This window comes from Ruditapes philippinarum, unplaced genomic scaffold (assembly GCF_026571515.1).
Source record: "Ruditapes philippinarum isolate M1 unplaced genomic scaffold, ASM2657151v2 ctg5541_1_1_1_1, whole genome shotgun sequence".
Classification (NCBI taxonomy): domain Eukaryota; kingdom Metazoa; phylum Mollusca; class Bivalvia; order Venerida; family Veneridae; genus Ruditapes; species Ruditapes philippinarum.
This window is the reverse complement of record NW_026860692.1, coordinates 84957-99807: the sequence shown is the minus strand read 5'-3', so window position 1 is coordinate 99807 and position 14851 is coordinate 84957. Positions and strand designations below refer to the sequence as shown.

General features: G+C 31.8%; 1 protein-coding gene across 1 annotated transcript; it reads right to left on the bottom strand.

Moving 5' to 3' along the window:
• Window positions 1–5722: 5722 nt before the first annotated feature.
• LOC132713086 (acetylcholine receptor subunit beta-like) lies at window positions 5723–12037 on the bottom strand. Its single transcript, XM_060695549.1, has 4 exons — window positions 11784–12037; window positions 10559–10819; window positions 9233–9379; window positions 5723–7021 (listed from the first exon to the last, which is right to left on the bottom strand). The coding sequence occupies exons 2-4, from the start codon at window positions 10796–10798 to the stop codon at window positions 6125–6127; spliced, it is 1284 nt and encodes a 427-aa protein (XP_060551532.1). The 5' UTR covers window positions 10799–10819; window positions 11784–12037; the 3' UTR covers window positions 5723–6124.
• Between the last annotated feature and the right edge of the window lie 2814 nt (window positions 12038–14851).

Sequence of the window (14851 nt, the reverse complement as noted above, 5' to 3'; positions counted from 1 at the left end):
CTGAAAAGAGAATTGATAAAATCACGCGAGCATCGACGTTGTTACACTTTTTTAACATGCGTGAATCAGGAAAAAAACTGACTGCGATGAAAGCCCCGGTAAATTAACAGTCCAATTTCAGCACGCCCGCACGTTTATTAAACACATTTATAGGATACTGGTTTATTTACTACAAGTAAGGAGACGTGTAGTAGAGTGTTAACGTGCCTTTACATCTGTAGAAGCACGAGAACGCTTTGTTAACAAACACGAGGTGTTTATTAGTCCATGGGCTTCTGCAAATATAAGAGAACGCAAAAAAATGCATTAACCCGCTATTCGTATATATATTTTTTAAACAAATACCATAATATGCATGTACTTAATACATTGTATATAAGGGCATACTCGTCAAATAGCCTAGATGGACAGAAGGTAATGCATGGATGTTCTCGGGAGTTCATACTTTCGGCATGATTCCAACTAATCCGTGTTTATAGTATTAGATGTACCCAAATTAAGTAAGAATAAATATAATTTATCTATTTCGCTAAAATTCCCATTTTTACTTTGTCTGTTTTACGAAACGTTCAAAAATGACTTACACTTGTGAATTGCAATAAGGATTACTATTGCAAAATATTAGACATTTTCATTATGTTACAAACTTATAGGTTATTTTCGTCTATTTGACGAAGGTATATTAATGTGGGAAAGAAGTTTCCTCAGGTCAAATTACTTTTACTTTTGACCTTTCTTAACATTTTAGTTACAATGGAAGAAGGCTTGTATAACATGTAATACTGAGTTACGAAAACGAACTTTATTCATTGTGTTCATAACATTATATGAGTAACTATATATTATATATCAGGTATCAACATCTGAATGTTACCAGCGTTAAAATGTGTCAGATATAAACACCCATTAAAATGTTTTATTCATAAAAAGATGATACTTTCCCACAACGTCTTTATAAATGATTAATTTTAGATAGTAAAAATAAATTTGATGACAGATCTCTCACGTACGTGTACTTATATGTTTCAATAAAAATTCAAAATCTTGTGCAAAAAGATACTTACGCATGAAATGCCGTAGTTTGACTGTTCTTTGTAGATGTCAGATAGTTACGCTGGCAATTGGTAATATTATTTCGATCAAAAGGTCAACTGTTGCTTTTAAATATAAGTTGTGTACATATATAAATATTCACATGAGTCATTGAATAATGGTTACACCGACACTTTCATGTTGGTTATCAACTACTAGAAGCTATTAAAGTGTCCACTTAATTTAAAAACTTTATTACATTTAATGATTCATATACTATCCTAACATAAAATAGACACATTCATCGAATTATTAAACACACGTTCTTAAATTGCCAAGTTTGTTTCGCTTTGTGTTAGCTGGTAAATGATTTCGTGACCGAGCCGTTAAAGTCACTGACTCTGACTTAATTGATTACCATCAAGTCATCTTAATTCGTGTATTTGACAAGACTATCCAGCTAGTTCACGGATACACTGAATTAATTCCTTTAGTACTCTGACAAGTAGTAAAATCTGTATCCTAGGTAACCTAGACTATCTAGGAGTGACACATGAAGCATATACGGTATGTCTGGGTTCCGACGATGGGTCGACAAGATCGTGATAGATCTTTGAAGGTGACATTAAACAAGGCCATGTTTTCTCATATGATTGCATATATAGAGTGAATAATGAATGATTGTAAGTTCAATACTGAAATTATTGAACGAGTTGAATAAAATCATATTATGCGAGCCTCTGGCAAGCATATCATTTTATTCAACGAGTTTAATAAATTCAGTAATGAACTTACACGAATTTAATATAACATTCTATTTATTACATACCAAAATTAAAGACCATTTAAAGTGAAAAAAGAGTCTTTTTTCCATTGACATGTCTACAACATAATGCTTACATATAGCGCGTCTTTACACTATGTTTGTATAACGCAAATGACATAACGTCAAAATATATGCACGGCCGTGCAAGGCCATTTTTACGGAGTCGCAAAAACGGCACGGGTATGTGATAAAGCAAATAATAACACAAAGCCTTATCAATTGTACGAAGACTTTTCAATTTCTCAAAGAACTAATTGGAGAAATCGTGACACCGAGTTGAAGTACGGGCGACGACGCACAGCCGCCACACGTCATACGAAATTTCGTATATACAAAATATGATAAGGGAAGATGACTTAATTATCTTCTCACTATTCGTTGTATAACATTTCAATAAATCACTAACAGTTCAATGTTACAAAATTTACGTTCATGTTCTGATTTCAAAACACGCTATATACACCTGAACAGACAGATACTTTTCAATATTACAAATATGCGTTTATGTTCTGATTTCACAAAACTATATATATACTAACCTACTTGTTTTTTTCATTTTTCTACATTTATCTTTAGATATTCTGGTGGATTTTACAAAATAAAATTGGCTGATGTATGATAAAATCTTGTATACTATCTTTAAACGCGGGGTGACAACCCATTAATGCACACACCCCGATATTTAATTTAAAAATGATCATATCACTCAAAAGTGAATTAAAAGCCCAATTTTTGTTTAATGCGTATATAAATTCATTTTAAGATAAACCTGGTGTATCTGATTTATATAACATATTTAATTTACATAAGTTACATACAAAATCGTCTTACTTTCGGAGAATTCACACCTTAACTTTCTTTATTGGTCAACGTCAACTTAAGAAGAATAAAATTAATAAAGCATTTTCTTCATCTAGAGCTTGAAAAATCACACTGAATTGATTATATATACAATGTAGTATCTTCTCTTCATTCACTTACAAAACTTTTCATGTTCCATTACTATTCTATTATGAGTAATTATGTTTCAGTGCGTTTTAGCCCATTTCGCGCAATCATGAGGTGTAAGACAACTGATTTTTGTTCGAGTTGATCAGATGTTTTAACACAAATCAACTCATTTGATTAAAAACGACTATACCATTTTTGTCATTCTAAGTGACTTTTATCAAAATGCTTGAAGTTTCTGATGTCTAGGCGAATTTTTGTCAGAAAGACAAATGTTTTACCAAAGACGATAATATACCTTTTCACCTAGATCAAATCTTAAAGCATACCAGCAATGTTCGTGAAATAAACGTTTTCTTGATCTTGTGATCAGAATAAAATAAATTGATTTGTGTTTAAACGTCTAATTAAATCAAATTAAAATCAGTTGACTTACACATCATGATCTTACTTATTGGAGGCCTTTTGACGTTTCCGTAAGATTTCAAACAATTGTAACTGTTCGCTGATTATATGATGGATGAAGGATATGATTTTAACACGGATATTGTCTAGATTCGTCTTCACATACTGCTATACTAACAGGAAACATACACGACTTTATCTCTATCAAAGTAAAGTGATTATGTTGAAGAAACTCTGTTACGTTCTAAAGTTATCATATTGAAACAGAGACTTCATAGCATGCAATCAGATATTGCGAGATGATGTAGATTCTGTCAGGTAAATCGTTTCTCTAAACATTGTGCGCGTGTGTTTAATTTCATTTTATGAATAAGTTCAACATTTACTTACAGTGATCATTTAATACTTGTCTCGTCTGCAGAGATTTTTCAAAGTGATACGACGTTTTTACTTAAACATATGAGCCGCGTCTCGACACAACCACTATAATGGGTTTGCGACCAGCATGGATCCAGACCAGCCTGCGCACCCGTGCAGTCTGATCAGGATCCATGCTGTTCGCTTACCAACCCTTTGACAAGTTAAGAAACTGATAGCGAACAGCATGGATCCTGATCAGACTGCGCGGATGCGCAGGCTGGTCTGGATCCATGCTGGTCGCAAACCCATTATGTTGGTTTTGTCATGACACGGCTCAAATCTATTCCAATATTGACTTCTGTAGAGAATTTAACAAAAACGATATATGTAAGGTTATCAATAAAAGCAAGGTGAATTATTTATCAGTGATATATCGTCTATATCACTCATCGATTATTTAGAAAATTGACTTATTAAATAAAACAGAGGAAAATCAAATAAACATGATTTTGAGCGACCCTTCGTATTTTCCGCTCTTTTTTGTAAAATAATAATAATTAAAACGCGCTGTAAGAAAACACATGTGCCCAACATAATGCTCTAAAAAGTTCAATATAACAATGTACAAAGAGAACAATAACTGTACTCGTTTTAGTTAATATTACTGATGTAACCATATAGCAAATCATTAATAGTGAAATCACTGATGCATATAGCAAATCATTAATAGTGAAATTACTGATGCATATAGCAAATCATTAATAGTAAAATTACTGATGCATATAGCAAATCATTAATAGTGAAATTACTGATGCATATAGCAAATCATTAATAGTAAAATTACTGATGCATATAGCAAATCATTAATAGTAAAATTACTGATGCATATAGCAAATCATTAATTATAGTGAAATTAATGATGCTTATAGAAAATCATTAATGGTAAAATTAATGATGTAACCATGTAACAAATCATTGCATTATAGTATGGGGACCTTTCTGTTGTAAATATATTAGAGATAGATCGTATACATATACATGCACAGTGCGTTAACTGGAGTGCAGGTATTAGATACCCGCACTCCAGAGCATGCCCATTGATTGGCTCCTTTTTGCTGGGGTTTACTTATTGTGACGGCAGAGAAAGGGTAAGGGACAGAAATATCATATTCAGATGCTAGTTCATTGGTTCCTTCTTTCTGGGGTTTCATATTGTGACAACAGGGAACGTGTTTTTATGTTTGACGATGATACAAAAGAGAAAGAACATCAAAACACTCGGCAATCTGATTAATACTCGGGGGCTACGCCCCTCGTACAAATCAGATAGCCTCGTGTTTCGATGCTCTTTCTATTACTTAACAGGAAAATTACTGATGCATATAACAAGTCATGAATACACACGGTGTTTCTTTATTAAGTGATGGCATTTTCAAACATATAATACAATGTTAAGTACAATATAGTCAAGTTAATAAACAGACGATAGTAAATTGGTCATATTGATAAAGGTGAAAATGTTCCTATCTAGTTGAACTGTTAGCTTCTTTTTATTCCATTCTGTTCTATTTTCATTTAATTACATTCCATGTTTTGGTCAATCTCATTCCATTTATTATACTATTTCATTTAATAATATTCTGTCTCGTTCCATTCCATCCTATTCTGTTCTGTTCCATTCTATTCTACTCTATCTGTTCTAATTTGATAGTAGTCGTGTAGTTGAGCAACACCATCACTACACATAAATATCCGAAGTCTTATAGTAGTAATTAACCATTTACGTAATACAGATTTATTAAATTAGGTATAAATAGAAATCCTTGCAGGCTTTGTAATTTCATAATATCTTGTTGAATATACGTGTCTCGAAATATAACACTATTATTCTCAAATAATACAGAGGCGTTAAAGCTTTTCACATACATTTTCCTATTTCTAAGGTAGCATTACCTTTCTGACACACAAAATTTCTTATTATATCATTAGCTTCACAGTATAAGTGACGGGTGAAAACATATAAGCAAATACATGTGATTCTGATATGTATTCTAAAAAAGATAACATAGGTTTTATAGTTGAATTCACATGTTTATCATGAAAACTATTCAAAATTCTCTATTCTTTATACGTTATTCAACAATTTTTAGACCATTAATAAATTTGAAAACATATTATTGTTAGTAAATCTGCAAAGAGCGTGGAAGTTTCTTTTTAGGGATAATTGAAATGCAGAATTTGTCATGTTGAAATTTATATCTGTAAATATTAATTAAAAGTTAATGAAATATGTAAACGTATTTTCTGTTTCAAAGTCGGACAACATAACATAGACAAATGATATTGTGTAGAGTTATTCTGACATTATAGGCGCAGGCTACTGTAAAAACAATATTTCATTCACAAAAATAAATTGATAGATAAAGTACAAAACATGCATGAAAACATGACAAAAGGTGAATTTTGGTCTTGTTGAATATAAGGTGACGTCGCATAGACTACACGATTTTATATTCTTTTAGTTTTCACAGACGATTGTTCATTCAATGTGAATTATGACCACTTATCAGGCGATGGTCTCTTTGATTTCATGAGGGAAAAGAATATAACAGGAATTAATATCTTAACAAGATAGCTAAGAACAAAACACCATTTGTCAATGGCAACGCTCAGCTCCTGCCACGTCACAACAGCGTGATGATGTTCTTCCGCTTTTTCTGCAGGAAGTTCGTCATTTCCATTTACCTTCACCTTTTCGACATCGTCATCGTTATTGTCAGCAAGACATCTGGCCCCCTCTGCTGTGACTGATACATGTAACCGCTTCACACGCCGAATTCTGCGGGTTAAGTACACAAACTTCCTTAACAGAAATGGAAGTGGTCGTTTGTCTTTAATATGGTTAATCTTCGTGTTCAAAATCACTATAAATACACTACTAGAGTTCATGATATACCATACAAAGATCATGATAGAAACAAGAGGCATTGGATCAGAGTTCTGGGGCAGATGGTCACTTATAATTGTCATATACACTGATATAGCAAGTAAAGTGGTGATAGCATATCCAACACGCTCTCCAGAACTTTTAGGCATCAGGAATACGAGTGGAGTCAGCAATGCAAGAACGATAATCGGTAACAGAATGTTTACCAACATGAATAAAGGTTTCCGCTCCAGCTGAAAAGATATGACAAAACCAGACTTGTCACCTCCAACAATGTTTCTCCCAATTAGTTTCCAGGCACCATTTTCTTTCTCAAAATTTCCAGACTTTGACCAGGACGGGTTTACGCGCATTTCATATGCATCGTTTTCAGAAATGTATAATTGAATACTGCAAATTTGAATATCAAAAGGAAAGGCGGTTGTGTCCAGATCGCATGTGGTATGAAAGGTTACCAGTTCAAGAAGTCTCGCTTGCCCGTCTGACGTATATCCGACAGTCATCTGTAATAAAATCATGTTTATTGTTACTCTGTCATTAGTTTGGAAGATATAGGTATATATTCCGAATAAATAAATAAATAAATAAATAAATAAGGTAATTAATTAATAAAACATTAATTAATCAATCAATTCATTGATTAATTAATTGATTAAAACGAATATTTCGTTATTTGATTTGAAACATGTTTACAATGTACCAAGTACCTCAAAAACTACAAACCGGTTTACTAGGTACCAGCATAAATATACACAAGGATGAAAAGTAACATAATTAATATATACAAGTATACCAAGTACCGGCCAAAATATATACAAGTATACAATGTGCTGGCATAAATATATTGACAACTATACAAAGAACCGGTGTAAATATATACAAGAATACCAACTACCGGCATAATTATATGCAAGTATACCAAATACCGACATAAATATATGCAAATATACCAACTACCGGCATTATTTTAGGTAAGTATACCAAGTACCGGCATAAATATAAACAAGTATACCAAGTACCGGTGTAAATATATATGCAAGTATACCAAAATACCGGCATAAATATATACAACTATACCAAGTACCGGCATCAATATATACAAGTATACCAAGTACTGGCATACATATATACGAGAATAACATGTACAGGCATAAATTTATACAAGTAAACCAAGTTCAGGCTAAAATTTATACTAGTTTACCAAGTACCGGCATGAATGTATAACACGTATAATTATCAGTATACTAAGAAACTATATAAATATAAAGAATACCAAGTACAGCATAAATAGATAGAAATAAGCATAGATCCAGTATAAATAGGTACAAGTACCAGCATAAGAAATACATGTTTCTTGCATGCTTCATATGAATTTTTTGCCACTTTAAAATCACGTTTTTGGGTTTTTTATTTCTCTGTTCAGCAAATGCAAAATTACTGCTGCATTAAACGAATTAATAATAAACCATATTCAAATCACAAGGTTGCTATTAATTACCCCCAAAATAAAAAAAATATGAACACTGAAAGCACTTAATGCGTTTACTTTGCATGTGGTTCTCCACTTTCAAATTAATAGATTCTTTCATTTCCCCCAATGATGAAGTAACATACACGATTTTAATGAAAGACAAACGCGATAACATACATTTAAGAAGATAGAAAAAAAAGATATTTTCATATCACACGTTACGCTATAAATGTAAATTTATTGAAACCAAAGAAGGAATTTTATTATAAAAACTTACATCGTGCTTAGTATTGTTTTTTATATAAATGTTTCCCGTAACCTCATATACTCGAATGCTTAAAACATTCTCTTTTAAAGGCACATTATGCCTAAAAAAAATTTTTTTAATCCTTAGAAATGTCAACGTTTGTTTAGTAATGATTTAGTAATGGATCTAGAGCATATTAGATGTTTAACAATTTAAGAAAGTTGATAAATAATGTGTCATAAAGACGGCAAAGTGTGAACAAAGTAGTATATTGACTTCCATACAAAATACTCGTTCACTTTGTTTATACCAACTGGGCAAAGATGTAAAAAAGACTTCATCTATGTGGCAAATAAGTTTTTTTAAATAAAATATGTTTTTTTTTAAACTGCAACAATAAATTAAAAATGAAAGAAAACTATGCTGTGGCATAATGGGCCTTTAATGAAAATGCTTGTTATATTATAATAAAACTTCTGCCTTTTGTTCTGCTTTGAAATGTATTATCAGAGAATCTTGATGATACAATAGATAATGCATTATTATTTTTCATTTATTAAAGCAAGCTTGAATAGATGTATGTTTTTTTGTGTTATTTTTCAGTACTGGTACGATCATAAAATCCAAAATAAAATAAGTGATCAATATTCAAGCTTTTTTCTATAAATACGGGAATAATTTTCAGCGAGTGGTATGAAATCAAATATCACAAGATGAAAATAAATCCTGTTTTAATAGAGAAATCTTGAATTTTCTATTAATTATATGAACTGTTCTTTTTCCTTTTTGACATTTCAAATTCAAAGATTCCCCCAAAAATTCTGTGTATTGGCTGAATGTACGAGCGTAGGCAAGACACTAGTGAAAATCCCGAAAATATGTTTGACTGCAGTGCAAAATAATTTTCTTTACAACAAAAATACGGAAAATGAAAATAAGCATTTTAGTTCATCAATAAATTTCATTTATAAGTATATAATAAATACATTGTATTACCGAGGTTCTTTCGGAATGACTCTGTGTAGCCTCCTGATGCGGATTAATCACGAGTAAGATAGGTTTCCAGACTTTAGACCAGGTCATTGTTAAGTTCTGTATGTCACTATGATCACTTGAGTTCCACCTCATACTTACGTCATTCCACTGTAAATACATGTATAATAATGTTATACTTTTAAAATGTTTTTCATAGTTAACATTTTTACCAACTATAACAGTGTTTATCTCTAGATATGAGACTAAAGATAAACGCTCCAACACTTATATGCAGCAATTACAAACAAAGAGGCACCGGACGGTATCACATATATCAAAGACAGCGGATAATATTTTGTTTTCATTTAAGTAAAACAGTTACTGTAGATATATAGTAATATCTAAACTTGCAGCTTGTCACTATTTAGATAGACATTTTTATGTGTGTTTGTTGTTGTTTACTGTAGTTGTTTTTGAAAACAAAATGTGTTTGTGCATTAATACTCTCGTAATCTAACAAATATTGCTTAATTATGAGTCAAATAACGTTAAAACAACATTGATTTACTTAACATTTATCCATTAGTATTTCTAATACAACACAGTTTGTTTAATTCACCTTGATGCCTCTTTGTTCTCTTCTTAATATAATGTGTTTACATAATTGATCACTTTATTCACCTGTGCGTACTTCCTTTTTATAGGTTATATTGCGACTTGCCAGCTTTACTGTTAGACAGAAACCTCAGGTTCCTTTTCCGTGCATTATTTTAGGCACAAACGGGGAACTCAGTAGAACCATCGACATTCCGTAAGCTAGCTGGATGGCTTCCTCACATGAAAGAATCCAAAGTCCCTATCGGGCTTCGAACCAACAGCAGTGAGAGTCAAATGGTTTGAAGTCAACGACCACGGACGCCCCATGTACTTCGTTTAGTCTTGATTCAATTTACAAAAATCTATTACACTTTAGACATTTTAATTTTAAATAACCCATTTAATTGCACTTTCACCCTTTAACTACAAACATCGATTTTGACAAAATTACGCTCTGTTTACAGGTTGCAATGAAATTGTATATAGCTTCTTTAAAGTTATGTACAGCTTTGGATTGAAATCTAGGAACTTCTTACTGGATATGTCTTATTTGAATAATAGAATATACGGGTCATTTAGTTTGGTCGTGAAAACTCTTATGTGTAGAATTTAAAACGTAACTTTTCTTTTCTGTGGGTGCACAACAAAATGATGATTATACATTAAATAAGAGACAGTATTTTCAAATATCAAATTTTTACATAATATATCTTTAAGTGTTAGACATAAGACGGTACTAAAATTACGTACGGTATAGATAAACATCAGCACAGTAGATAGTCTCTCCTCGATTTCGTCAATGTCACCTAGAGCGACTAGAAATACTTCAACATTTAGCTCAAATTTCCCGTCAAAGTCTGCGATTGGTAGAGTGTTCTTATTGTAGCCTTTCATTAGCATTGATGACAGATTGTTGATTGAGCTGATTGTAGGTACGCTCTCTACTCCAGCCATAAGTGCAGCAACAAGTAGAAATATTCCAAACGTCATACTGGCCTAGATCATTAACCCCTAAAATACAAGAAAAAAGACAATTAAGAACGAAATCAGACCCTAGCTTCTTTCATCTTAACGCTTCGTGGTTCTATCTTGATGTACTATATAAAATAATAAATTATAAATTCATAGCATAATAAAATGTATATTTTTTCAGTTTTGATAGAGCTGTTAAACAATCTGTACAAAAAAAAAAGATTAAGAATTTTGATTTTGTGATATATGTATATCTAAAAAAGCGCATTTTTTTCAAATAAATGTTAATATTTTTTAAATAAAATATTATATGGTTTCAAAGTTTACATTTTATAATGAATGATGCGATCGAAATTGTAATGAAATATCACAAAAAGATTGATTTAAAATATTTAGAATGTTACACTCTCAAAAAATGTATTCTGCAGATGTAACAATTGACAGTAAGGTATAAACTGGTATGTTCAGAGCAAAAGATCATCAAAAACAATTTTAAACATTGAGTTTAAAAATATACTATAGTGATGGAGTGAGGATAGTAAAATATCACACTACTCGCACCAAATTCTCACGCACCAGTAGCGCCCACAAAGAGTGGATTGGAACTGGACATTGAGTGATATATATTATCGAGTATAACAACACGCACATCAAAAAAATTCTATTATATAAGTATTTGGCTAGTGTACTCTCTCAACGAGAGAAATAGAAATTCGACGGGTTGGTATGCTTCCGACTTGTTTTACATCGAGTCGCCGATGTGCTATGTAAAAAATGACAAGTGTGTGGTGAACCTTTAAAAATTAAGGTCCTGTGTAATTGTGCTGGCGCATTGCACGAAAAACAAAGGCTTGTTTCTCCTAGGTTTGATTATTTATATTCGTTACACTATGCATTTATAAACATTTATTTGGAGTTCGCTCATATGCGTTTCCGTTAAAGACTATATAATTATAAATAAAGTTTAAGATAACAATTAAAAAAGATCCTGAAAAAATATTACCTGATATTTGGCCCTGATATCTAATCCAATGTGTTTTAAATTTATACACTGTTATTAAATGCTTTATTCCGCCTGCAGAATTGTAAAATTAATGACAGAGCTGTCTTCATTTAATTTGCTCGTTGAAGTGCGCCATCTGTTTATCTACGTTACATAGTTGAAGTTACTGCTTGTTATGAATAGAAATCCTTTGCAAAACTGTTATTTGATAAACGTGTAGAGAAATAGAAGAAAATAAAGCAGCAACGTTGTCTCCTTGCATAATCATTTAAGCAAGTTAAAAGATCCGACCTTGTTGCTATTAGCACATGACTTTGATAAATTATGAATATTAAAATAGAATATACGAACAAAAAAGGCTAGCCTATTATAACATTTGGCACGATATGGTCAGTTATGTGTTGACGTGCCGTAAAAATCCAAACAAACAAACAACCAAACAAACGAACGAACAAAATAGCAATTTATACATTTGTTTTTAATTACTAGTATGGTTTGTAAACATAACGTTATCTAAAGATATACTAATCTTAAGATATGCTGTCCTGTTATCCTAAAAAGTTTAGTAAAATATATTCATCAAAGAAATTTATTAAAATCTATTATACTGTTATGTCTAATTCGTATAAAAGAATGAATACAAACGGGAAGCTGCGTTCTCTATTACGGGACAAGTAAAGCTAGTCCTTTCTTAAAAAAACAAAAACAAAAGAAAACAAAAACAACAAAACAAAAACAAACAAACATGCCAGTTTTTAATGACACTTTATATTCATATTGTGACCACATATATTGTGTAAAATTTTATTCATAACATATCTTCTTTGTTTAAAGTCATTACATGTTTATTTTCTATTAACAAAAAGGCTATGTAGCAATTATCAATAATTGCATCTACCTTGTAACCTGTTTTTGTACACACTGCACTTTGGATTTGTATAGGCTATAAACAGTGTTTAACTGCTGACTAAAATTTTCGTATATTCGTATATATATTCGTAAGCAATAGTCAGCGAACAAAGCTCTCAAATTAAATAACAAGCTGTACTCTGGATAATTTGTTTAACTTGTACATCTTTTAGGGTATTAGAAACAATACTTTTACTTTGAAATAAGGATGAAAACAGTTTACGTACAAATACCCAACCAGTCAGCTACCAGATTGGTCGACTGATTTAACTTGCTGTGTAAGTAAATAAAACAAAACACTACGGTAACCTTGATTCCATGCTTATTTCTAAAACATTTTCATTAGCGAAACATACCAAGAAAAATCTAGGTCTATTGACATGAACAAATTTTACTGTCAGATATATAATTATGTTCTTATTACGTAGGCGCAGAGAATCGCATGCTAGATGCTCTAGTATAAATGTACCTTTGCATTACGTATTATTATATCTGTATACATGTTGATAGTTTGCGTGAATTTTTGAAGCTAATTGTAAACTTATCTAGACGGGATATATTATTAAATCAACATTATGATGATGCTAAAGATAAAAGCATCGCTTGCTAATAGAAATAGTTAGTAATTCGCTTGCCGTGAAGTAGATGTTAAAGCAATATAAATGATAAATATGTTTAGTTTATTTACACCGGGAATTTTTGACAAACTTGATTTCGACCTTTATATTAAAGGCACGTTATGCCTCAGAAATTCTATCACTTTGTTTTCTCAATTTCTGTTTAATTGTTTGTATCTTGTTACATATTCCAAAAAAGATACTTGTCACAGGGTGAGAAAAATGTGCAGTCTGAACAGAACTCGAACCCGGGACCCTCGGAATACCGTTCCGCGGCTCTACCGACTAAGCCATCCGGCCGCTTACACATCTTCTCCCCTAAAGAGTGAACAGGTCTGAACAGTGACATACTCCCCTGCTATATTGAAATTCGTCCTCGAATGTCACAGAATTACAGAGCAATGTGAATTAAACTCTGAACTTTATTCAGTCACGATCCCCCGTTGGGCGCCAAATGTCACAGGGTGAGAAAAATGGGCAGCCATCATTTAATTGTATTTGACATGCTTAAAATATACAGTGATATCTTGATCAATTTCTATTCTTCTATCCATAAAGCATGTAAAGACAGAATTTGCATTTATTAGCTCACCTGAGAACAAAGTGCTCAGAGGTGAACAGGTAAATCAGCATGGTCTCATCGGCCATGTGTCATTATAATTTCTTGTCTGCAACCACATGGAAGACTTTTGATCAAACTTCACAGAAATTATTCTGGAGTAGTTCTGTACAAACTAACTTTAATATAAATGGTTCCAGTCTGCTAAATAGTTTATATGAGCTATAAAAGGACTTTATAAACAGATTATTTGGCAATCCTGTTCTCAGTAACAAAAATATACAGAGCTTAGTTATTTGGAATGTAGAGTCAAATTATAGTTTGCTACAGTTATTTGACTTCATCTAGGATTAAAATTGGCCCCGTTACAGAGATTAATTGCTTATATAAACTTTAAAGGAAAACATAGTTAAGTATTCCTGTATGAAACGGAAATGCCTAATACATACATTAGATATTTGGCATGTACCATCTCTTTGTGGTCCACAGAAAAGTTTTGTAAATCATGACATTAACTGTCACTTAGTTATATAAAAGCGTATAGTGACACACATTTAAGCTTTCGTGAGTGAAACTAAACCTACCGAACATAGATTAAAACCTTTATAAAAATAGCTTAAAACCTTTATAAAAATTATTTATAAAAAAGAAACACATTCAAATTGGGTAGAATAGCCTGCCCCTGGGTCAATTTTATGTGGGCAGGCCCAAATGTTACCAAGTTATCTGATTTGACATTTAGATTGTATAACCATTTCTAGCAAATAATCTCAGGTGAGCGTCTTCTGGACCATCATGGCGCTCTTGTTTAATATAATACATTTACTGTATTTATAAATTTGAAAGTTAAGTTTAGCACATATAATTAATCAGATTTGCAAACAAGACGAAAGGGGAACTTTACTATTTTTTATCTGTATATCAAGAAGTAATACTACGCAGGTAAATTGAATAAGTGTTAGACGGTTATTCATAACGCATTA